General features: G+C 45.7%; 1 protein-coding gene across 1 annotated transcript in view; it reads right to left on the bottom strand.

Annotated features, from left to right (window-relative positions):
• Rnf150 (ring finger protein 150) overlaps positions 1 to 26,951 on the bottom strand; it is a 220,942-nt gene that overhangs the window by 21,936 nt on the left and 172,055 nt on the right. Inside the window, exon 6 of the mRNA NM_001191093.1 lies at positions 21,857 to 22,067. Within this exon, the coding sequence (NP_001178022.1) occupies positions 21,857 to 22,067 (211 nt within the window). The remainder of the gene's footprint in view (positions 1 to 21,856; positions 22,068 to 26,951) is intronic.

Raw genomic sequence — 26,951 nt, forward strand, 5'->3', positions numbered from 1 at the left:
GACTTTGAACTTGTGTTCCCCATTTGCCCCTGCAGAGGCAGGTTCTTGCCCATGTATTTCAGGTTAGAACTGAACAAGTACACAGAAGCTAGGGAGTTCAGCAATGTTAGGGCTTAGAGGTGACAGATTTGCTCCAGTCACATGGCCTTTCTCCATTGCTCCTTTGCAGGGACAGGCCACTTCTCCTCGTCTACAGTGTCTTCTGCTTCTTGGCTTTGTGATTTGGCTGGTAAAACCGAGAGCTTTGACGTCTCCAGTGAGTCACCCACTCAGTCAAGTTAGGTGACACACAGAACACAGGCTTGCTTCAAGAATGGCTAGGGTATAATGGCGTCTATCGTGGTGATGGCGGATCTGAAGCTGTTCTTTATCTTTACCGTGTTTGGATGAGAAAGGTTGCTCTCCTGATGCAGGGAAGCACCCCAGGAGTCACACTCCCACGCTAGGCCAAAGGTTAAGTGGCTCACCGTTGGCCTTCTAACCTACCAAACAGCTCTTCTGGCTTGCTCTCAGTTGTAGAGCACAGTCGCAGACTTTTAAAAATATAAGAGTTTTCTTCTTCCCTGTGAAGGATTGGTACATGCCTTCCCGCCTCTCTCGTCCTTCGGAATCATTACTGCCTTCTCTGAATGAGTCTCCACTGATTTCGAAAACCATCAAACTTTAAAAAAACAAACATTATCACCTCGTGGGTTTTCCATATAAAATGGAGCCATTGCTTAATGAGACGTTCTCTTGGCATTTTCTGCCTCTTGAATCATTGTTGGGAGAGCTGCTTCAGCAGGTAAAGGCTTCTGCTATTCCAATCCTGACTGTCTGAGTTCGATCCTCACGATCTACATTCTTCCCTGGCCTCTACACGTACTTTGTGTTGCTCTCCCTGAATAAGCTAAAAATTGTGGTGCTTCATCAGAATTTGATGTTCTTAAAAGTCTCATGGTCACTTGGGGGTGTGAAGACATTAAAAACATTCCCAAGCACAGGAAGGAGCATGAGAGGTAGAGGCAGCAAGGGTTTCCATTAGTAAGCGTGGGCTCTTACTGATGTGCTCAGGCGAGCCCTTTGCAAGCACCAAGTTAAATGGCCCTGATCTTTTTTCAACCCCTTTCTTGCATGGCCTTATTTTGACTTGATTTTGGTAGTCATAGCTTGACAATAGAGTGTCCACTTCTGTCCTAGTCAGTAGGATGAAGTTCCTACTAGCCAATGGGCTGCCTTCATCACCACAAATTCCCCAGCAGAGAAGAGTGTCCCTTTCCCCGGGCTTTAAACAAATTTTCACCAAACGATCATGCAAGCCTCCCCTTTAGCAAAGCAATAAACCAGTGACAATCCCAGAGCTGTTCCCATGGAAATTCAGTTTTTGTTGTGTGCCCTGCTCCAGTCAAACACTCACAACTAAGATTTGACATAGATCCTTACAGTATGTTACAAACATGTGCGCCTCTGTGTGTGTGTGTGTTCACTGTTCATGCAGATAAACACATCAAAGAACAGCCACTGTTTTGGGTGTTACCTATAAAATGAAAGCATTTTTGTGTATTCTGAAACTTGGTTTTATAAGATGAATCATATTAAATATTTAATTCTCACTAACTGCCAGTGGCTAGCTTCTCTCTATCAAGCAATATGTTCCTTTGGCTTTTTCATTTGTTTATGGGTCGGGGCAGGATCCCACTTTACGGCCAACTGGCCTGGACCTCACTCTCTATGTAGCTCAGGCTGGCATCAAACACACAGACAATTCTCCTGCCTCAGCCTTCCAAGTACCGAGATTACAGGCATGAGTCACCATGCCCAACTTACTTGCTACATTTTATTTTTTGTTTCCCAACAGACATCCAAGCCATTTGTATTGTTACAAGACAACGCACATGTTATGCACATATTCAAGCTGTATCCTCTGTACAAGCCGAAAGGAAAACCCCCAAGACTCCGCGAACTCCCAAGACCAAGTTCTCAGACCAAGTTCTTAGCACAAAAGAGATTTATTTGCCCCAGAAGGACAGAGGGTAGGGATAAAGAACAAAGGCGGGAGATAGAGAAAAAGGAAGAAGGAGAAAGGGAAGGGAATGAAGGAGAGAAAAGGGGGCAAGGGATGGGAAGGGGTATTTGTCCCAGAGGGGAACAAAGGACTGTCTCTGGATAGAGAGGGTACCAATGTGGCAGATAGGAATATGGTGATTTATAAAGATACAAGGGGGCGGGCTGTGTAAGGATGAGGTTTTTAATTTTGACTGGGCGTGTTGATTAGGTGAGCCAAAGGGGGCTTTTGATTGCTGGACTGTGATAGCTGGACCTTGGTAGTCAGCCTTAGGAAGAGGGGGAAGAGGCCAAATAAGGGGACAGACCTTGGTGGTTAGCTCTAGGAATGTAGTCTAATAGTTTTCTTTTTTTCCTTCTTTGTCTTTTGCAAAGAAAGTTAGCAAGGCAGAGGGAATAATGGAGCCGGGCAAGGCCTACCAGGGCCATCGCTCACCTTGCTTGAGCTGGCTAGGGTCCCTTCATCTGCTATGCACATGTCAGAATTGTATCCCTTGTACATGCTCGGTACACAGTAAAACTGCATTCCTTAGTGTGATGTACTGGGAGGCTGGGCCCTTAAGGGGTCATTAGACTTTAATGCACTTAGTGCCTAATAAAAGAACATAAGGGCTTGAGTACATGCTCTCACACAGCCATGTGGGGACATAGCAAGAAGGCCAGCCAGGAATCAGAACCCATTGACACTGGGATCTTGGAGATCCCAGCTTCAAGAATTAGGAGAAGTCATTATTCGATGTTTAACCCACCCAGCCTGTGGTACTTGTGACATTATCCTGAGTAGACACATTCAGTGTGGTTTTTTAATGTGGGGATTTCAGGTTCGCTATTGAGGCCAGCTTTCTTCCTCCCCTCGCTTTTAGAACTTCTTGAGGAGTCTGGCAAAGCGGCATCCAAATGCTACTGTGCACTTTATTTTCCAGAAAATAAATATCTAATTAATGAAAGAAATGAAGGGTATAGAGTACCATTCTATATCCTGGGTCCCAGGAGACTCATCACAATACTGGCTGCACATCTGTCAGCTCCTGTCGTTGTGCAATGCCTGTGCAATGCCTAGGGCAGGGAAGGAAGGAGGGACAGGCAGCTCACAGCACCTGGACAAAACGGTAGAGTTGGTGGCCAATAAATAACTAATCAACTGTCCAATTTCTTAGCCACTGGAGAATGCAAATTAAAACTGATTTAAGATTTTATCTCACCCTATTTGAAATGGCCACCATCGAGAAAGCCAATGTAAAGTGCTAGCCAGGACACAGGGAGAGAGGAGCCCTTTCCATATCCGGTAGGACTGCAAGCAAAGTGTTTCAGGCCCTCTGGAAGTCCTGGAAGTCGGTCTGAACCACCACGTTGTGAGGCTAAGCCCTGCGTGTATATCCGCATGCACTCAGAGGCTGTTGGACATCGGTGCTTATTAAAGCTCTATTCACAGCAGCCGAGGAACAGAACCAGCACAGACATCTATAACAGACCTATCAATGGATAAAGAGATGTGGTGCATGGCCACAAACGGGACTTCACGCAGTCAGAGGGCAAAGTGTGATTGTGACATTCACAACTGAAAATTGTTCTGCTGGACGAAAAGACTCAGACACCACAAGACAACCGCCGCATGATCTCGCTCCCCACGTGGACCTCCAGATTTAGATTTCTACATGTGTGGGCGTTCCGTGTTTGTGCAAATTGTGGAAGTAGAAAGGGGAGAAATTTTAGGGGAAGGAAGGCACAAGAGAAAACCAGGGAACAGATGCGACACAGGAGCGGAAGGGGGTGTTTCGGGGGAGGTGTGGGGACTAGCAAATAAGGGTAGGAGGACAGGGGAGGGCAAGGCAGGATGAGTGAGAGCGAAGTAAAACGACAGAAATGTAGGAAAAATGCCACGAGGAAGCCCTTACTTCCTGTGCTGTTGGCTTTTAAATTTAAACCAAAAGAAAACAAAGAAAAGCAAGTTTCGGTCAGACTGTTGGAAGCCATTTTTCACGACATCAATCACTGCCTTCCATCTTGTCCTCCCCGTGCCCCTCCTCCCTGCTGCTCCTCTTTCCGTCTCCCACTCTCCTCCACCCGCCTTCGTTTCTTTTGCTTTAGCTTCTAATATCCTTTCCCATCCTTGAGGCTGTCTCTCAAAAAGGCAAAGCCACTGCGTCTCCAACTCTCTGCAAGAACCATTCGAAGTGTCAGAGCTTCAAGAGAGGCAAAAGACTCAAACCCAGCTCTCCTATGCACACCTGGTGTCTTCAGGGTCTAGAAAGGCCTAGGGGCGTTGTTTGTTTGCTTGTCTTCAGGGTCTAGAAAGGCCTAGGGGCGGCGTTTGTTTGCTTGTCTTCAGGGTCTAGAAAGGCCTAGGGGCGGCGTTTGTTTGCTTGTCTTCAGGGTCTAGAAAGGCCTAGGGGCGGTGTTTCTTTGCTGTTTGTTGATCGCTTTGTTTTGTTTTTTGCCTGTCCCTTTGGTTACATCCTCAATCTCTGGGCTATCCAGGGGTGGGCTCCCTCTTGTGGCTGGACCAGTCATTCGTTGGTCACTGCTACAATTTCTGTGTCGCCTTTACCCCAGCACATCTGGTAGGCAGGACAAATTATAGGTTGAAGGTTGCATGGCTCCTTTTGGGTTGCCACAAGGGGAGGTGCCAAATCTTACTGCAACTTGACATGCTATGTTTAGTTGATCTTCATGGGAGGCCTGCCTTTTTTCTGAATAGAACTGGAGGAGGAGTGGATGGGGTGGGAGAGGGGAGGTGCAGGGGAGGGACTGGGAGGAGAGGAGGAAGGGCAAACTGAGGTTAGAACGTAAAAATGTATGAATAAATTAATAAGATATAACTGCCTAGGGTCTCTTTAGAGTTCCTTGGAGGGTCGGTCGCTGTGAGGAGGCGAAGCACAGGCAGATGCTGCTGCTGGTAGTGGTGGTGGTGGTGATGATGATGACGATGATGATGATGACGATGACGATGGTGATGATATTAACAAGGAAGGTGATGCAGTAGCCAGAACAAATTTCTCTGAGCTTTTTGCTGGCCCATTGGCTCTCACCCCATGTCCCTTGGTATTTAGCGTGGTGATACACAGAGGCAAATGACTAATTAATACAGTCCTGAGTCTTTGTTGGGTCCATTTGTCAAAGTACTTCATTTGCTCTACTAATCAAACCTTCATTTCCTTGGCTAATCTGATATCTACTTCCTGGAGAGCCAAAACAAAACAAAGCAAACAACTCAGGGTGCCTCTTCCTCAGAGGAGGCTACAGGAAGGAGGGGGTGGGGCAGCGCTTCACCAGACTCTGGGCTGGCTAATGCATGCTTTGCAGATGCATTAGCTCAAAAGCAGCAACCGAGAGTTAAAGATTATTTCTTCACTACAGTTCAACTCAGCACAGGGGATTGATTTTAGGACTCCCCGAGGACACCGATGTCGTAGGAGTACTGTTATATAAAACCTCGTAGTACTTTATAAAGCAGGCACACATCCTCTTGCGTAGTTAAAATAACCTCTGGATTATAGTGACACAGTATAGATGATATGTAAACAGTTATCCTGGATTGTTGAGAGAATGAGAATGCGTGTGGAGTACAGATAGGTCTTTTCCCTTTAAATACTTTCCATCCATGTTTGACTGAAGCCACGAACACAGAACGCGAGGACGCAAGAGCTAGTTAGACTGGGTTTGATTTTGCCATACAAAACTCAAATGAGGGAATGGGGGGATGGCTCACCTGGTAAAAAAAAACCTGCCTTGAAAGCACAGGGGCTGGAATTTGATCCTCAGAACGCACTTACGAAAGGTGGGTGGTGTGTGTTTATAATTCCAGGGAGACAGAGGCAGGTAGACGAACCCTGCCTACTTGGTAAGCACTGGGCCATTGAAAGACGGTCTCAAAAACCAAGGTGGACAGTTCCTGAGGAAAAGTACCCAAGGTTGTCTTCTGTCTCCTCCACTCTCACACTCATGCATGAACACACACATACACACGCACAGAAGAATGGTTACAGCTAATTCATGTCCTCCACCCATTGCAATTGGCACTATGCTAACTCTGTCTCTACTGAATGGGTTGGGGACCCCATGTGGCTCGTTTTCTTGGCCCTAATTCCTTTCCACTGAAAAGGGGCAGATCGGAAATGCTGTAGTCCACTTCAGAGTCAATGGGTGGTTCTGCCCACCATGACTCCCTTCCCTGAAAAGCCTTTGTCATCCCCAAACCCTATACGGTACTGCTTCATTTTCAATCTGAACATCCCCACCACTCAGACAGCAGGAGCCTGTTCAGCATAGGCGGTCACAAGCGTCTATCCCCAATGCTATACAGATAAGAGAAATGCTATACAAATAAGAGCACTTGCCCGATGGGATAACTGAGGAAGAACATCTGGACCAGTTATGTAGACCCGCTAAAGCCTAACACTGGAAGGGGACTTTTAAATCCAGTACCACGTGGTGCACATAACACAAGGCATGATGGCGAACATAGGAGAGACAATGAAATCCAGACATGCCGGATGCCTGGGGGGTTATGGGTTTACAGGATTTATGGGGACAGGAAGCTCCATCTGCCTCTTTCCACCTCCACCGCCTCGTTAGGTACTTTTCTGTTTCTCTAATGATCTCCGATTCCTGCTCGGTGCCTCCCTAAGGCAGGACCACCTTCGTGGACTTCTGTCCTTGTAGCTGGCAGCGCTGGCTGTGAAGGGGGCCAGAGTGAGGCTTAAGATAGAAAAGGTGAGAAGCTGGCAAGGTCTCGCTGACGACGGGTGGGCTGCCGGGAACGGAAGACTACACGCAGGATGTACAAACGAGCGGTTTCCCGATATTCTGGAAGGAAAACTCATGATGGAAACATTATCTCCCACTGCCTCTCAACGAATGTTGACAAGGCCAGCCCTCTGGACAAGACTTGTGGGAGACCCTGGAATTTATCACAGGAGTTACATGGTCTTAGTGTTCCCTCCCTAGCCAAAAAGCTATCTGTCCTTCCTTCTCCCTTGTAAACTGAGGGGGCCTCTCCAAACTCCTTATTACACAGAACCTGTAGCAGATCTGGAGAACGAGACTGATTGTTAAGAAACCGTGCTTGGCAGAGTGACTTCTCCTCAGTACACATCTGGGTAACATCTGGCAGAATCTGCACTCCTGCACCGGAGCCAGTCTCATCCCAGCTCCTAAATACTAGCCCAAATCGCCCACCTCTTGGCCAGATGGCTTTTTACAAATTAACGGCACCGACTTCCAGATTAGCTTCCATGGAGGCGCCTTAGATGTTTTCAGAGTGCCTCATTATTGCTTTTCCCTCCAGACCCTTGAGATGTTTTATGAGCTTTCTGGAACAGGAAGTCGTTTTGAGATGGGCATGGATTCTAAAGATTAGTTTTGAAGGTATCATGCCGCTGCTCTTCCGTGGGGTCACCGGTGGGCGCCTTCCTGTTTCTTTTTCTTCTTTTAACTTCAAAATATATAGGACGGCAACAACAACCCTTAAATGCTTATTTTAGAAAGAGCCCACCCCCACCTTTACTCTTGCTCCTATATTTCCTGGTAGCGCACAATCAATACACACGCTGAGTTTACATTTTTGACAACTCAGCAGATGTTAGCGGTCCCATTGTCTCCGATAGAAGTATCTGATTGCTGACGGATGTTACCCTGCTACCTTCAGGGTCTTTTTTTTCCTGCTTGCACCTAGATTATCTTATTGTGTCACAAAGGAATGTCTGCCGGAGATTCTTTCCAGTGTCTCCAGAGGGGTGCTTTGCCAACAACAGTGAGTACAGTACAGAGTGGTCAAAAAGCCACACCCACCGGAGCTCACGGTGTGGGCCACGGGTGCCCAGCTTCATGAGGCCCATGATACTGAGGAAGCATCTTCAGTTCAGGAGATGCTTGTGAAACTGACCCCTGGACCCCACCAAGGAAGCTGCTGATCTGGCAAAAGGAAGCTTGGGCCTTTGAGTATTTCACAGTATAGTCAGACTTTCTAAGCTAGTGGGGTGAAGGGTTAGGCTACCTTTGGCTTTCTTTCAGTGCCCCTTAGGGAAAATAGCTGAGTAGCAGGTCAGAGGGCCAGAGCGGCACAGAGCTGATGAGACTCCTGGTGCTTTTACCTCAGTACTTTGATTGTGAGTCCAGCATCAGAGGTAAGTGTGGTCTCTATCTGACAGCTGTGGAGTAGAAGATGGATTTATACATAACGTTTCTTTAAGGAGAGGCTGTATATTTAGACACTCCGATGCCTCTGGAACAAGATATACATTGTAAGTATGGGTGTGTAATGACAGCAGATCCTGGGCATGGGTGTGTGAGAACAGAAGATCCTTAGCAAAGGTACTTAGAGGGAAAGTTCCAGCCATCTACCTTAGACAGAGAAACTGCATTAGACTCTAGAAAAGACTCACTATATACATCATAGAAGCCATAGGCCACAGGTGCACATGTTGCTAACAATATTTATTCAATATAGAAAACTACAAAGAAATAGGTCCTACCATTATGACCCCACTTTAAGTATCAAGTTCTCAAACTGTATATGACTTTTAGAGAGAAACTGGATCTCACTATGTAGCCCAGGCTGGCCTAGAGTTCACTATGTAGCCCAGGCTGGCCTAGAGCTCACTATGCTGCCCAGGCTGGTCATAGACTGGCTGCTATCTTTCTGCCTCTACCTCCCAAGTGCCGGGATCTAGCCTGTATTTTCTCTCTCTTATCTTTGGAAGACTTGGAAGACCACGTTAGCCACTAGGGTAATGTTTTTAATTTTGACTACCTTGAATCCAAAGAAACTGGAAAGGATAGTCTTGTTGCCTTTTTTTTTTTTTCAGTAGTTAAGTGGTTAACTTGATTGCCTCAAAGCTCCAATTTTCTCACTAAGAATACCAGTTAAAAATTATTTTTTAGATTTTATTATTTTATGTGTATGGGTGTTTTGCCTGCATGTCAGGCTAATATATCTGTGATTGCCTGGTGCAACTCCTGCTGGCTCAGCCCAGCCTGAAGAAGCAGCAGCAGTGGAAGCAGCACCAGCAGTGGAGGCAGAGGAAGCAGTTCCCCTCCCTGCCCCAATCTCTCCCCTCTGCCTAAACCTGCACACCTAGCCAGACCAGAGATCTCTGAGGAGAGCCTCCAGTACTCAGGCCAACAAGGAGAAATGTGTAATAAAAGGACTGATGGCTTCCTACTTCCCAGAGCAATGTTGTCTGCCAAAATTAAGCTCCTGATCACGTGGTATTTACTCAAAACTGTGAACCTCTCTACTTCTCTTCATACAACAAGAACAAACTAAAAAAAAAAAAATGCTTACCACGGACCAAGTGCCTCACATATTTTCCTGACATGTAGAAAATATACTTATTACTTCCCCTTTCCCCCCAGATAAGCAAAGAAAGGATGAGTTGTTTGCCCAAAGTTGTGCAGTCAGTATGTAGCTGGGCTGGGCCTTGAGTAAGCCTTGTGACCAAGAACTTCTTGACAGAGGGTTACATTAGGGACAGGTGACTTCAGTACATTTTCCTGCTGTCCAGAAAAAGTCACACTGTACTTTCTTAGTGTCCTTTCGATTTTGCCCCATTTCCTGAGTCCTGGTCAGATGAAATAGTTCTGTCATGAGGCTCGGTCCATCCCTTAAGGTAGAGACCTGCTTGTGCTGTGAGGAGGCCGTGCTTGTTGAAGACGGTGAGCCTCTAGGTTTGAGGATGAAACAAAACAAAACTGGATTCTGGAGTTCTGACTACGATGAGCTAGTTTAATCATGAGTCACAAGCAGGCATTTCAGTTATCCTTGCTGGGACACGTCTAATGACAGTGACACCAAGTTTAAGGTCCTGGGTCGTGTGTGAATATGTGTGGGTAGGCAGGTAGGTTATGTGCATGTGTATCTATATTCATGTATTTTATATGGAGGACCTATGTCTGTATAAGTACTGCTTTAGGCATACATGTCTATTATGTAATATGTATGCACAGACATGTGCGAATATAGACTGTATACATGCATCCATATTTTTGTGCATTGGTGTGTGCCCACATACATTCCACAAATGCATGTGTGTGTGTATCTTCTGTCTATTCACCTTACTGTATAAATTATGTGCAAACTTTATAACAAGGATGATATTTTCTTTAATTCACTCTCTCTGCATTAAGTTTGACTTGTCAAATCTAATTTTCTAATTAACTGCTTATTTAAATAACGATGACAGTGTTACAGCATTAGGCTCCCTAAAATATACATTCTCTGTTCTCTCTCACAGCAGGTGCTTGAGAGCAGCCATGATTCTTCTGCACTGGCAGCTCAGGCTGGGGGCATAGATCTTTGTTTATAGAAACAAATACTTTGTTTCGTTAATTTTTCCAATGGGATTTGAGCCTATAAATCTACTAATTGTTCTCCCTGCTGTGAATGTTAGTTACCAGGGAGGGCTCGAGCTGTGTGTGCTGTTACAACCTCTAGGTGCACACGTTGTTTCCCTGCAGGATTTTACCCATTGCTTCATTTAACGAGCTATAGCAAGAAATTTCAAAACATGACCTTCTGCAAGACATCAGTCACGGAGTGTGAAGGTAGTTCTGTTGCCCGACATTGTCCCTAAATCCAGGTTTGCAAATCCGCAGGCAACTACAGAAGACATGGCCTGTCTCAGAGCTGCCATGACTCTTTGGGAAGCAACTGTTGCCATGAGGAAAGAAGATGCATTTCCCAGATTTCCAGGGTCGGGATTCAGCTTCATTTGCAAATCCTGTCATACTTGAATGTTGACTCCTAGCAGAGCTGCAGCAAGAGAATTGGGATAAACAAAACCAACTCCCGTGCACAGTGCCTGGGAAGTCGTAATGGCTTTGGATGATGAGCCAAAGGAGTGGTTACTGGTGTACACACATACACGCACACACATGCATGCATGCACGCATGTGTGTGTATGTATATGTGTACATTTGGTGTGTATGTGTGCACATTTGTACACATTCGCATGGGTGTGTGCAACGGCATTAGGGAATTGGGCTTGACTCTCACTTTGAATCCTGGTGTACACTCTAAGGGAAGCTTTCAGAGTACGGAAGTCTGTCTCTATTCATCCCAACATTCCCAGACATGTCTATACTAAAGAGTGGGTATTCCAACTGATAAAAAAAATCACACATGGGCCCTGCGTAGATAGGGAGAGGAGAGTTTGGTCAAATCATTAGAGCATGATCTATTTTCTTTTCTCTAGCAGCGTTCCATGCAATGTTCTTATCCCAAAGGGAGGTGGGAATCTCGGTAAGGACCACCACAGAGGAACCCAGTGAATTAGGTATTTTTAGAGGTCTCACTGTGAGCTTGTTTGCTCTATTTTTGGAGCTGTATATCAGTGCATTTTTAACCTTTTCTTTTTCGAGTTGTCCTCTGACGTCCAGTTTATTTCATCAAAGAACAAGACCTGGCAGATTTGCACTGGTGAATCCATAAATCAGAGTCCTAGGTCAGTGTGCTCAAAGGACCACCTGGGGTTACGGGGCGAGCACCAGTCTATTAAAGACGTCTGAATATCACTCTGCCCAGATGTGAAATGCAGAAGGTCTGTAGTTTTCTCAGTGAGTACATAATGCTACAGGCAGAGACTTCCACATCTGAGAAGCCATATGCAGGCACACTGAAAACATTGTGCTGGGCTCTGTGGGAACGCAACATATAAAAACCATAAATGTATTTTATGATTAGACATGGGTCCTTTTTCAAAGATTCCATTTTATGTCTATGCACACAGTCTTCCGCAATCTGAATGAAAAAAATCTGAGGTCCAGAGTACGCGGATCCCAGGCCCTTCAGATTTGGGGTACCCAAGCCAGAGAGAGAGAGAGAGAGAGAGAGAGAGAGAGAGAGAGAGAGAGAGAGAGAGAGCTGCATGGAGCGGCCCTTCTGAATTACCTTCTGGGAATTGACTCTAGTGGGTTGCTAATGGATTGGTGGGCAGTAATAACTCTGATGACCTGAGAGCTTTCACTGCAGGCGATGCTAGAGGAAGTGGGTATTTTCAATGATCTCATGCTCTTAAGGACTGTAGTTAATGTCTCCGTAGTTCTCCATGATCAATTAGTAAAAAGCCTTCGGTAGGTGGAGACAGGAGGGTGACTGGGACTTGGTGGCTCCTAGCCTAGCTCCAGGATCAGTGAGAGACCCTTTATCAAGGGAAGAAGTCAGGCCAAAGATGGATAGAGTATGACATCTGGCATCCTCCACATCCACACACGTATGCACCACACACGCAAATACACACATGCACACATGTGCACATGGACACATACACTATGTGGACACACACATGTGCGCATGTGCACACAACAACAGCCACCAAAGTCATGAAGTTAGTGCAATGGCAATTATCTCTTGGCTTGACAGAACCTATTAAGGGTCATGCTGATATTTCAAAACAAGACCGAAGAGCTTGTTTCATGAAGTGATTTCTGAGCTTTTGGTTTTATGGCGTTTCTAAGGTTCTTGCAGGAATTTATGTGCAGTTAAGAGCCTTTCTCCAGGGCAAGTCCCCTGCCTCTGCGCCTTCATCTCTCGCCCCTGCTCTTATTCCCATCTCTGTCATGTAGCACATACCACATCAGAGACTATGAATAATAAATGACCAGTCCATTTTCATAAGGCATTAGCCACGCTCTTCCTTGCTTATGACTCGGGACTAGTTGATCATTGTACACCTCTATTCCATGAGAAATAGGGTCGCAGCGTTCTTGCACAGAAATTAGATCTAGGGATGTGTGCTCCAACTTGAGTGCCCTCAGGAGAGATACTTAATTCTTGACTAGCAGGCAAACATACATGGTAGGTACCATAATACAACCTCCCTCATCTTCAATTCCTACTGTTGGTTACCTTGAGTTTACCATATCCAGGCAGTGGTGGCACAAGCCTTTAATTTCAGCGCTTGAGAGGCAGAGGCAGGAGGAGGTTCTAGGGAGATCAAGGCCAGCCTGGTCGACAGAGCAAGTTGCAGGACAACTAGGGATACACAAAAAGAAACCCTGCCTTAAAAACATAAAAAAACAACAAACTTAATGTATCCATCCATCCATCCACACAACATCCATCTGTCATCTATATCTGTCTATCACCCACTTGTTATCTACCTGTTCAACCTCCCATTCACCCATACATATATGTATACATTCAATATGTACTGAATCTAGCTGTAGGACATAAACTCTGCTGGTATTTGGAACATAAAAATAAAGGTTTCCTGTAAGCAGAGGCTCCCAGAATGAGCCCAGGGCTGCAGCTCGTATGAGAGAGGGCAACTGCGCTACTGTTTCAGCTGCCTCTGCTCAGTCTTTGCCACCATTCATTTCACGTGAAGACAGACAGGGGACGGATGCCACAGAGATCCTCTGTAGACATCAAAGCGTGGCCCGGAAGGAGCAGAGGGCACAGCTCCTATTGGCTTGCGTCAGAGGTACCAGAAGGAGGGTGATCTTGGAAGTGAGGATGCAAGCTCTTGAGATGGCAAGTCTCCTGAGATGCGGGCGCTGCCTGTGAACAGAGACACGGGCCTGCAAAGGTTCTTAGGGACCGTCTGTTGGTGTAACTGCCCCCAGAGAAAAGAGGGTCCAGGACTTGCCCAAGGTCACAGCAAGAACCAGAGCCCAAACCAAAAGCCAGGCTCAATTTCCTGCCTGGGGCTAGGAGTCCTCCCTTGGTAGCTGTTACTTTAAGTAGCTCCTGGAATGTCACCCTTGGTTGACTTTTTCCCTCTATAATTCCGTAACTTACTGAAGCCGGACTCTGAGCTGTTACAGCTGATTCTTATCTCATCGGAGAGGCCTCCTCCGCTGACCCTGCTTTCTCCCTCTCCAAATGACAGAACTTTGGCATGATTTGACAACTGAAATACACAGGGATGTGTGTGTGTGTGTCCGTGTGTGTATGTTTCCGTGTGTGTGTGTGTGTGTGTGTGTGTGTGTGTGTGTCCATGTGTGTGTGTGTATGTGTGTGATAATGTGCTGTTGGGACACCCAGGAAGCATGGACCTGCCTGCCTGTTTTCTAGGCAGCCCCAGCAGGGCTGCTGACTTCCTGCTCAGGGTAACAGTTTTGTAAAAGTGGCCCTGTACCCAGCTGCTTAACCATGAGGCAGCATCCCGAGGGGTTAATTGAATTAGAGATGGTGCTGTTCGTGAGCATCTCGGAGCATCTGAGACAAAAGAAAACCCAAAAAATCAAACCAAAACAAAAAACAAAAGAGCAAACAAACAAAAAAACAAGACAACCCCACCCCCCAAAAAAAATCCCAGCAACAAGTGGGTTTAATCTGTCTGCGCAATCTCTCCAGAGGACAGATTTCTTCTGGGTGGATCGTGAATCAGATCTAGGCACAGCACTTCAAGTGGCAGTCTGTGGTTGAAATGGATTAATTTTCTCTCAGATGGTTTGTGAATCTGCAGATTGTCAATTTTCCCAGACAGACACACTAGACTGGAAAACCCTGGGAGTCTGGCCCTGAGTAGGCTTCTGAGACTGGCAAGCGTTTTTAATTGAAGAGGAATGTTGTCATGGAAAGCCCCGTGGATTGAGGGCTGGACGGCCTCCATCTGGGTGCACTTGATGATTAAGGCGTGTGCTGGCTGCAAGGCTCTCTGCTCTACACCACAGCTGTGCCTCTGCTGGGACCGTCACCGAGCTGGAGAACTGAGGAGCAAGGGCTGAGAGTGCTCTAGGGAACTGACACACAGACACTTGGACACTTGTCTGGAGCAGAGTCTCCAGCTGCAGACACTTCATTTTGTATAAAAGTAGTCCACTGTGGCTTGCCGGTTTCCTGGAGAGGAGCTGGTCGTGGGGTCCCTCATCTGAGGCGAGCAGATGGATTCTTTTGGGTGCCGCAGTGGAACATACACACACATTAAAGTTCTCATCTTGGGCCGGAAAATGTGTAGCTTATGGACAGTGAGAGAAATTAACTCGTGGCGTACTAATCCACGGTAGAGGTCAGCTACTCTGGCATTTCTGGTTTCAATGCCAGGGAGAAAAGCAGCTGTAGCGACTCAAACTGGCCACTCTCTTGTACAAACGGCGTGTTTCCTTTCCGTGTGTTTACTTCTGAGCACACACACGTATCTTGTACTCTCACAGAGCCTGAAAAGGGCTACTTTTCAAAAGCAGTGAAGTATAGTTACATATCTGAAATATAACTCAATGTTCATACCAGTCTCCAAGTGACTCGATCCCCAGAGTTCAAGGTCGGGCTCCCTGGGAAAAGTCCTTACTACATCCCTGTCCCTTGTGTTTATGTTCAACTTGAGGTCACAGCAGGCCTTGGGACATTTACAGTGCTAATAATTACAAGTAATTCATCAAGTGGTCATTAAAAAAAAATCATGGGGACTGGAGAGATGGCTCAGTGGTTAAGAGCACTGACTGCTCTTCCAGAGGTCATGAGTTCAATTCCCAGCAACCACATGGTGGCTCGCAACCATCTGTAATGAGATCTGGTGCCCTCTTCTGGCCTGCAGTCACATATGCAGGCAGAATGCTGTACATAAAATAAATAAATAAATAAATCTTAAAAAAAAAAAGAATCATGGGATGTCAAAAATAGAAGTGAATGTCACTAGAAAACAACCGCAGCAAAAAAAAAAAAAAATTGGAGAGGACACTTTTCAGTGTGGGGAAGTCCCCAGAGAGCTGTCTGTTGCATTTTCCTGGGATCCGAGGTAGGGAGCCATTGCAGAGGGAAGCACTCGCCTCTGCAGGATCCACACTGGTCCCTGTGACAGTGGTTCGAGCTGATGAGTCACAACCAGATTAAATACTGCAGTTCCCGTGTTCAGCAATGGTTTCCTCCTCTCGAGAGCAGCTTGAAAAGTACGAGTGATTCACACATGTGTGCATACAAGATGCACGTGAGGGGTCAGGCGTGTGCGTGTGTGTATTCTCCATCAAATGACTTAGCTATCTTTTTAAATGAGCAATTTCATAGTCAACATCACCTACATATGCAATTCACAGACAAAGACTACTAATATACCCAGGCATTGTGTGTGTGTGTGTGTGTGTGTGTGTGTGTGTGTGTGTGTGAATGTTCCTGTCTTTGTTTTTCCTCAAAAAGATGTTGGCAGCAAGGGAGCAGGAGGGAAAGGTTGGGGAGATACTTTCGTGGGTAAAATGGCTGTGCACAGAGAGGATCTGAGGTTGAGCTCATGTAAGAAGCTGGACACGGTAGCACTCCTTATTCATCCTAATGCTCCTATGGGAAGCTGGGAGTCGAGACACAGAGTTCCTGAAGTTCATAGGACAGTTAACCTGTCACGCAAAGTAGCAACTAACAGCGAGACCTGCCTCCGGCAAGGTAAAAGGAGTCCACACACATCTGGGGTCCTTCGGCCTCCACAAGCACTGTGGCATGTGCATACCTTTTTACACTGTGTCCCAGAGGAGCTCCTGAAAGGACAGGAGGCCACTGGTTACCAACCGACTTGGTTGTATACAGGACACAGAGACCCTAGAGAGTAATCACCACAGATCCGTCTCCTGTGGGGTACAGGAGTTGGAACCAAGGGCACAGAAGAGAAAAAAGTTTTCTTTTGTCTTGGGCTCGAGTCTCTTAATTGGCAAGCTTGGGCCTACTGGGATACTCATCCAGGGGCAGGGGCAGGTGCGGGTGGGGCAGTCTACTCATGCCACACATTTGATCATCAGTAAAACAGAAATAAAAATACATCCTGAAGTTTTCACAGGTCCTGTGTATTTAATGGACCAAGGCTGATGGGAAGATAGGAAATGACATTTTCCAGAGAAAAGACATTTCAACTTTTACTTTAGTTGGTTAAGTTCCATTAGCCTCCACACCCACTCACACACATCGTTTTTGTAATGCCCAAGGGGCTTCACACTCAGACTGCACTGGGCATCTGAGATTGCATGCTTCTGCCTATCTCTGTCCTCCCCAGCTCGGGCAGGCTGTGGCGGGCTGGTGAGTGGATTGCAAACCTTAGGCATCCTTCTGAAGCACATTATTATCATCACAGGCCTTTGCAGTGGCTCAAAGGGGAAGGAAGGAAACCAACTGGGGAGCCAACAACCCTTTGAAAACTAAAAGGAAGGTTTCAGAATGTCCTGAGGAGATGCCAAATGGAGCCTGAGGGATTTGGGAAGGTGCGGCAGTCTCCCTCAGCTCCTCTCTGGAGTCTCTAAACACATGGGGATGATTGTTTAGCCAAGTTTGTTTCCCTTTGTTTCTAAGACACCCTTTTCCCTCAGTGGAAGCAAACAATCCATCTATCTGTAACCAATGCTTGGGAGCCGGAGGCAAAGGTTTTGGCCCCAGCAGGCCAGCAGCACCCGCTCACAGGACTTGAAATGAGATCAAGGAAAAGAAAGTGGTATGGACCGCTGGGTCAATATGACAAAAAGTAGGCGGTCAGGAGCACTGAGAATAGATAAAGAAGAATCCTCTCCTCCCCCAACCGCAAGCCAGGTTCTTCCTGACTTTGTAAATGCGTCCTTTCACTTTCTCCCCCTTTTCTGGGAGCCGAAGATGGTCCTTTAATGCCAGATTTCCCCATCTTTTGTGGTGATCTGCCTACACTTTCCTGCTAGGTGCTGATGGGACCTAGCACACACAGCACACCAGCTCTGTTTGCCGAGGAGATGGGCAGGGAGGTAGGAACGACAGTGCCGGAGGCGGCTAAGCTAAGTTTGGAACTTTTAGGATATTTGAAGTGACAAGAAGTGAATAACTGTATTGAATGGGAAGTGAGTCAGCCAGGGTGCACTCCCTGACTCCATCCCTGTATATCGTCTCAGCGAATGTAAAGAGACAGTAGCTTTTCCAGACACACTTGTCACGAGTGTATGAACACTGGTCAATTCCACTCATCTCTCAGGATCTCCACATTCCCAAAATTTAAAGAAAGATAAGAATACTATTTACTTCACAAGACTGTTTGAAACAACTGTACAAAATAGGCTTCAAAGGACGCTGGCTGGGGCCTGTTCCCACGGATGTGTGAACTGCTACTAGCTCTTTATTGTCTGCAACTCCCTGGTTTGTGCAGATGTCAGGACGGAGAGTATAGTTTGATACCAAGGTCTCCGTTTGACTGTTTGCTTGTGATTTATAGCAGTTATGTCTTCATCTGCTTTCTTTTGCTTGTTGTGCTAGGGATTGGACTTGGGGCCGTGCTCGTGGCCCTCTACACTGAACCCCAAGCATGTAGCCAGCACTCTACACTGAGCCCAAAGTGTCAGACAGCATCAAGGAGATGAGCACAGCGTTACGAGAACTGGAATGAGCATTCGTTTAGCGACAGGGCTGTTTGCTTACTGATTTGTTTGCAGAGGGCACTAGAAAACTAGAAAATCTGTACAGAGAATTCTCCCCTTAAGGCGCCTATAGTGTCATTTTGTTTGCCCATCTCTGTTAAATCCAAATAAACAAAACAGCTGTGAGGGAGATGGCCTAGAGAATGCTGTGTGGGCGACATTCGATTTTCACGCTAAGAAGTGAGTCAGCCTCTCCGAGTACATCCATGCTGCCTGTCAATCTTCTGACCACAGGCATGCTCCTCTGCCCCTACCCGTCACTTCATTTCCCTTTTTCCAGAGCTTGCTTCTGAAACGTGGCATTTCCCTCCCAGTGTGAATGGAAGGTCCCTGCTTCAAGCCTACGTTAAACACTTTTACCGCACTGCGCTCAGACATCTAACAATGGCCTGCTTCGACCTATTTACTCCGATCCTATTTTACTCAAGGGTCAAGGGTTACGTGGTGGGGTCGTGGGTCACATGGCTGCAGACTATAATTTCCTGTTTTGTTTTGGAGGGATTTTTAGCCCACAGTGTATTTATATATATTTCATCGTGAGTAGTATCTAACCACATTAAATATAAACGCTTTTTCATTTGTCGCCTGCCCTTAATTGAGGTTTGTGAGAAGCATGCCACAGATTTTCAAATGAAGGAGTCCAATAGTTGATGTTATGTCTTTGGTCAAACAATCATCCTATTGCAAGGAGAATGACCGACTTTTTTCTTCTTCTTCTTCTTCTTCTTCTTATGGACTTTAAACAAATGCCTGTGGTTTCCATGTTTTTGGATGGCTGGCAAAGTTCTATCGGACCCTCCTATGCTCTTCCCTAAGTCTGTTAGATCCCAGATGTCTGAGGAGAACAGCAAGTCCCCCAATAATAGAGAGCCCACGAGACCCTACTTGCATACTGCAGAGAAAACTTATTGCAGCCTTGGTCAGATGTCTACTCCGCTGGTCTGCAGTTTTCTTATAGCAAGTATTAGAAGCTTATTGTGATTAAAAATAAAAACAACTGGTAGTGGTGACTCATGCCTTTAATCCCAGCACTTTGGAGGCAAAGGCAGGGAGATCTCTGAGTTCAAGGCCAGCCTGGTCTCCGGAGTAAGTTCCAAGACAGCCAGGGCTACACAGAGAAACCCTGTCTTGAAAACCAAAACCAACCAACCAGTCAAACAAACAACTCCACAGAACAAACAAATACAAACAAACAAACAAACAAACAAACAACCTTCGAGGCTCTTCTTTCGCATTACTGGGAGGTTTTGCCACACAGGGCAGTACGCTAGGCCCCTCCTCACACGGGATGACTGAGCACTTCTAACTCGGCTCTTCTAAATCCAAACACACAGGACTACACCCCACATTCTGAAGATCAATTACACTTAAAAAGAATACGAAGTATTCTGGAGATGTATTTGGTTAAACAATGTGTGTTACTGAAGCGAGCAATACCCATTAATATCTTCACACTATGGTACTAGACAAGTCTTATCACATGCATGGCTGCCATGACATCAGTTTGTGACAGCACTATAAAAATAAGGGGATCAGATCAGCCTTTAAGGAATCTCAAGTGTCTACCACTCAGTGCTTCAATCTGAGATCCTTACAGGAAAAATCAAGTTTTTGGAAGTAGAAGTCTTCTTTGTCAGAAATAAGTCAACGCTGCCGACATGATACTACACTACTACATTCCCCTGACGAGATTTCTGTGGAAGTCCTGTGAGCACCATGGGCTGATGGCAAGGCTCATGTGGCGGAGAGCTTGCTGCCACGCCTGACACCTACATTTGATCCCCAGAACCACATGGTGAAAAGGGAGAGCCAATCCTGGCTCTCTGTGACCTTTGCATGTGTCACATGAGCACACCCCACCACGAAGTCAAAAGAAACAGGAAATAGAACACAGTAATAAAAGTGACCATTTCTGGATTGTGGACCCCACCTCAGGTCTCTTTGAAGAATCCCTTCATCTTTCAGTCTTCCGATAGTTTAGATTATAGAGTTAGTCAGACAAAAATACCAGACTTTACATCTTAGTCTGAAAATTGCAAATCTGTGAAAAGGAGCTTAACGTCAATGGGAAAAGAACCCAAGATTATTCAATTTGTTTTCCTACCTTTTCATAGTGAACATGTTGCTTCTGTCACAAGAGAGAAATACACTTTATTTAAAACTACATCATCTACCCACTCTTCTCCTTTTGAACCAACTCAGTTAACTGGTATGCTGATTTTCCTAGAACTCCTAAGGCTTTTTATCTCTTACTATATTTGACTAACTAGGAGGCGCTTTAGATTTTAGCTTCAAACCCAGTGCCCATACAGATATTTAAATATTTCTATGACAACCACCAGCGAGCAGCATAGAACCTAGTAACCATGCTTGTGGGAGAAGGGAGTGGGAAGCATCTAAAACACCCATCTAAAGGGAAGTCTGAAACATTAGCACGCACTTGCAGTGCTAATCTATTCTGCAGATCAATGGATTGCTATTCGAGATCTCAGATATCTGAGGCCAGCGTAGGCAACATAATAGGATCCCGTCTCTTAATGAAATAAAGTAAAATCACTAAGGTAAAGATGTGCCAAGCGCAAAGTTGTTAGCATTCTGTCTTAGCTCCTGCCCCCAGCCCCGCCCCAGTTACCTGACAACAGCCAGGTATGCCTGACTTGCCCCCTCCATGTTCTCTTGCTCTCTTACCCTCTTCCGCCTTTGTCTGTTCTCTCCCCACACCCCTCCCCCATTCTCTCCACATGATCACAGCCAGTCTCTCTCTCTCTCTCTCTCTCTGTCTCTCTCTCTCTCTCTCTCTGCCTTTCTCTTCCCCTACTACCCTCTTAACTCCCCTCCCCATGTCCTGAATAAACTCTATTCTATATCATTGTGTGGCTGGTCCCTCATGGGAGGGGATGTCTCAGCAGGGGCCCGCAGAGGCACCCCTTCCTCTATACCTCACCACACCTCCACAGAACATATCCCCTCTCTATCTTTATATAAATACAAGCGAGTCCCCCAGCAATGGGAACCTGCACCCGGATCAGCCCGGCTTCCTAGATACAGCCGTATCCATGAGGCTCACGGCTCCTCCCAGGAACAATGTGGGTGGAGGCCTTATCTCTGCCACTTGTTTCTCCCACCTGCCCTCTGACGTCAGAAGGCTGGCTGCCCTTCTCCTGCCTCAGGGAAGATATGGTGGCAGAGAGTTTAGGCAGCTGTCTGAACTGCATCTGCAGCCAGGAAGCAGAGAGCAATGAATTCAGTCTAAGAGTCAAACCTATGGCATGATGCCATTCAAAGTTAAAGGTTCTTCCCATCTCAATTAACTTAAAGTAGACAGTGTTTAACAGGTATGCCCAGAGACTAACCTAATCTAGATAATTCTTTACCGGCTTGCCTATAGGCTTGTCTCTTAGGTAATTGTAAATTCTGCCACATCAACAACGTCAACTACCACACAGTGATATTCTTAATTTGTTCTTCAATCCCTTGCGGCAATAGCTGTGTTGGTGACTGTCCCTTGAAACACAGTACTTACTGTTAGTTGTAAAGATGGCTTCTCCCTCCTGAGGAGCGGGGTCTGGGTCCTGGACCACCTGCAGGGCTCCTACTGTCCGCACAGCAGGGTCCAGAGTGACTGAGCTTTCATTGACAGTTGTATCACTGGCTCCTGTGATCTGATTGGTTGGTGGGCCTCCTAGAGAGCCCTCGAAATCAATGGGCAAGTCGTCCATGCAGTCAGCATTGGGCTGAGGGAAACAGAGAAGGATCCATCTTAGAACGCACCCTCATTTTAGAGGTGCGATGTCTACATCCTAAGGACTTTGTCTGAATTTAAAATTAAGCTCATTGCTTTATTGTTTTGTTTTTCAGCCACTTTATTTAAGAACTGTTTACACGTAGTTTCATTGCCATGAAATGATCTCAAATTTCCTTCCTGAGAGTTCTTTTCAGATATAAGAATAAGGATTTAAATTCAAGTGTTTCAAAACCTCTATATTTAAACAACTAGTTAGGAGGAATACCTGATCTTTGTTTATAATGATAAAACTGGGACTTCCTCTTATATGGAGTTTATTCTTCCACACAGGATACACAGGATGGAGCTGGCAGCCTGCTAATTATCACCAGTCTCAAGCATTGTTTACAAACATGATATGAAAGTAGGCCGGAGAAGGATCTTATTTACTGGGAATTACACAGTAATCTCTCTCTCTCTCTCCCTCTCTCTCTCTCTCCCCCTCTTACACACACACACACACACACACACACACACACACACACACACACACACACACACAGAGTGAGACTGTGTTTAAAAAACGTAAGCCAAAATCAACCGCAGAAAAATATTTCTAAGGATTTAACATGGTGCACTTAGACACATCCTTTCCTCTCTTTCTCTTCCAGCGGTTTCTGCCTCTTTTCTTGTTAGAGGCTCCTGCCTTCAACATGTAGCCTTGGCTGCCTGTAACTTGCTATGCAGTTTTCGGTTTCTGTCAGTTTGTTCGCTTTGTGTGTTGACTTCTTTGTCATGATGGATAATAATTCCATGATTTCTTGCTTCCAGATTCTGCAGAGGATGACAGCCACATCCAAGTGAGGAGCATTCCAGGTTTGCATTGAATGAGCACCACAGTGACAGTGTTAGATCCACAGGTCATTAAAAGCAGAGCCTTGTACTTCACGGGCATGTGCGAAACACAGAGATCTGCAGTGCTCTGTGTGGTTTGTCTCTTGTGGATCACACTTTCTCTTGCAACTGTCATTTGGGAGCTGCAACCATCCCAGAGTTCCTCAAAGCAGCTTAGGTCTTTTCTCTGTTCTCTTGCCCCTCGGCTTTTGGTATCTCTGTCAAACTGAGCCGATATATTAGCACTCAGCTGGTCAGAAGGCAGTTTGTAGAATGACTAATTCACTGTTCACTCAATGTGTTGATTTTGAGTTTGAACGGGAACAGTCATTCTTATTAACATCCTCTTCCCACGCTTGGCCTCTCTATCTCCAGCTGGTTTCTTTCTTCCTTTATGCTCTCTAACCCGAGGCTCCCGTGTCACAACCTCAACGATCACAACACTTACAACAACAGCAACATCGTCAAGCGCGTCAATGACAACGCCAACAACCACAACATCAACAGCAAGAACCACGTCATCGGCAACAACCACAACACCTACACTACATCTACAATAACATCCATAGCCACTACATCAACCACCACGACAAGAATGTCAACAACAACAACTATAGTCACAACACCATCAACAGCCACATCCGCCATCATCATAACCACAGTAGAACTTCACAACAGACGCATGAGTCTTCTCTCTGGGCTAGGAAGAGGTTATAGGAGTTGGCCTGACAAAACACACTGTACAGCTCAGTCCACCATCAACCTTTGGAAAGAAAGTACACACAGGTTCCCTTCACTCCGTGTTTCATCTTATAATGTCCCTTTGCTCAGATGACACTTGCCTACCATCTTCCAGGTTCCATCCTAAGGTTTCAAACTGACCCCTGGTGATTGTTTATCTTTCTTAAAGTCCCAATGGTGTCACCATTTCTAAGGAGGGCTCCCTCCCAGGCAGAGGTCTTTGATCCTGTGGTGCCTCATGTGGCTTGGAGGTCATTTGTCAACATCCCATTCTCTAGCGACATTCACTCGCGTCCCATTGAGCAGCATCCACGGGCCCTTGGTTTTGCTTCCTAGGCTTCCACATCATGCCACAATGACTGGATGCTCAGTAAACATAGATTTGAGTATTTTATGTGCTTCTCAGATTTCTGTCCTCAAAACTTGGGCATATTATCAGAATCTTGCCAGCATCAATGACAGAAGGGTTTGAGAAAATACTTTAAGAACTAGAAAATTCTGTGCAAAGCTGAGATATGCTAAGTAGAGGTGTTTATTAAACAAAACACTTAAGGGCAGGGCGTTGGGTAGAAGAGATTTCACTAGGAGCAGACAGTGCTACAGAATAATTGTATTCTTACAAACACCAACAGCCCAATGCATGGGTATACAACAATGGCTCGTGCAACTTTGAAATTGTGACCCGGTTTGTTGACATTGGTGGCTCTCTTTTTCCATGCCCCAGCTTTGGTATAGTGTATTTCTTAACAAAGTTCTTACTTTGTGGGTTGGGAAAAACTCTGCTCTGTTTTTCAGAGAAAAGAGAGCAAGAGATACTTAGTGGACCGATCAACAGTCGAGGGTTTGACAGCCTTGGCTTGGAAGTAACAGATAACAAATCAACCTTCTAGAACCTTCCAATTTATATTCAATCTCCATAGAGAACCAGAAAATTTTCTACCACTTGGAAAAAAAAAACCACAATCATACTGTTTAAAGACCATACCCAAAGCTATCTGCTAACAAACTGTCTAGGTACTGAAATTAAGTTAGCACGGGGAAACTCCTTGGATAAATCAGTGGCCAATAATTAGAAGCTTGTGACTGAACTGGCTCCATGGGGTTTGCTGTTCAATGGTGGTTAGAGTCCTCTTCACATCTGGAGAACAATGGTGTAGGAGGCGTTTCCTGGTCTCTGAAACCTGGATCCTGTAACAGCTGGGAGGAGGATTCAGGAAAACTACTGTTCTGTAAGGGACACCCGTGCCACATCTATAGGTGAAGCACTACAATATAGGCCAAGGATAGGAAGCTTCTGGAAATAATGAACCCTTCTATTGTAGTTCACTGTAAACCTGTATGAAATTCTTAGAAATTAAAAAAATGCCTTTTTCTTCTCCCTATAATATTTTTTGACAAAATGTTATTGGAAAATATGCATTGCTATGAGGGTTTCATCTGTCATGAGATATGTTCTCATCGTTTAGCCCATTGCAGGGAAAGTACAATGTGCAATCTTGTCTCCAGCTCTTGGTTTTGATTCATGTATATTTATTGATTACCGCTGCAGGTACACATGTACTGAGCTAAAATAACAAAAATGCAAAGAAATAGAGTAAGCTTAAACCTCCTGGATTCGAACAGGCAAATGAGTCAAAATCACAACTAAGTCATTCATGAGTTGATACTCTTCCAAGGAGAGTTGGGGTATAATCTGTAAGTATTATTTTGTGACTGATAGCATTCGAGACTCTGAAAGGGCTCCAGTTCCTCAGAATTACTCAGCACAGTCAAGGATACAGAGGTGAAGGACTGACAGGCGTCAGTGTGCAGAGATGTGCTCTTCTCAATGGTCCTTAAATAAGAAATCCCTAGTGCAGTATGGTGATGCAGACCTGTAGCCCCAGGGAGTCTTGGGAGTTTGAGACAGGAGGATCACAACTTTAAGACCAGTGTGAGTTACCTATGGAGAATCTGTCTGAAGACAACAAGACAAGACTAGACTAGACTAGACCAAGCTAAAATAAACTAATTTAGAATATAGGGGAAAACTTAAGACCATTTCCTTAAACTGCCTTAAGGAAGTGTTGGTGTGAGAAACACTTCCTAATTCACACCGCTTTGCGCTGATTTAGTCAGCAGTGCACCAGTGCATGTTAGGCACGTCACTCTGATAACCATATGATAGAATCCTGAATTCCTTCCAGATCCTGAATCTGTCTTCACCAGGACAAAAGAGAGCCCCGGGAAGCAGAAGGGCAGCCACATGCCTGGATGCTTCTCCAGGAGCCACACAGTGCGCGCTTCATTCTTCACGAGGACATTCTGTTCTGTGGGCTGAGTATGGCTGTGCCGTGTTCTTCGGCTGGCTTATCCTTGGCAAAGCCCAGAGATGCTACTGGTGCTTATTTTTCTGGGAGCCGAGTACGTTAGGTCAAACCTAACAGACTTATCAGGCATCAGACTTTCAGCCAGAGTGTCCAACTGCTGACAATTAAAACGTTATTTAGTTTGGAAGTAAGTCAAAGGGCTACTCAGTATTTCTAGCTTAGAAATAATTAACATCAATATTTGGAATCCAATAAGAAGTAGCTTCTGGAGAAATTATACTTCCACGGGGGGAAAATCTGGAATCAATATTCAGCATAATTTTTTTTTTTGGAGCTGGGGACCGAACCCAGGGCCTTGCGCTTCCTAGGCAAGCGCTCTACCACTGAGCTAAATCCCCAACCCCTTCAGCATAAATTTTAAATACATAGCAAGGGTTTTTTTTTTTTTTTTCATGCCTGTTCTGAGCAAAGGGAGCAGAGTTGACATGAAGACAGGGTCTCAGGGAGTATAAAATGATGATGGATATATACATGCAAGTACACAACATACATGTCAACATGTGCCAGCATACACATACACATGCAGGCCAAACACGCATGCACATAAGGGCGCACACAGATGCGTTCATGTGAGCACATGCATGTATGCATGCAAGGACAGATTCCCTGGTAGGCAGACAGCTAGGGAGAGGTGCTGTGGCCAGGTAATAAACGCTGAATCTCCAAGATGGCCAGCTTCTTCCTTCGGTGTTTTCCTCTCGTTGTCTCCCTGTGTACTTCATGGGTTTGGTGGCCTGGCATGTTTCCTGTCCTCATTGGCCCAGAGAGGACAATATCCAGCAGATGGTGTCTCACCAGTCACCACTTGTGGTGTTTACTTGGTTCAGTCTGGTTAAAGGTTTTCCCTGCCACATCCTCCTGCCGGCTTCTGTGTCCCACCAGCCCCCCAT

The sequence above is a fragment of the Rattus norvegicus genome, chromosome 19 (assembly GCF_036323735.1).
Source record: "Rattus norvegicus strain BN/NHsdMcwi chromosome 19, GRCr8, whole genome shotgun sequence".
Classification (NCBI taxonomy): Eukaryota; Metazoa; Chordata; class Mammalia; order Rodentia; family Muridae; genus Rattus; species Rattus norvegicus.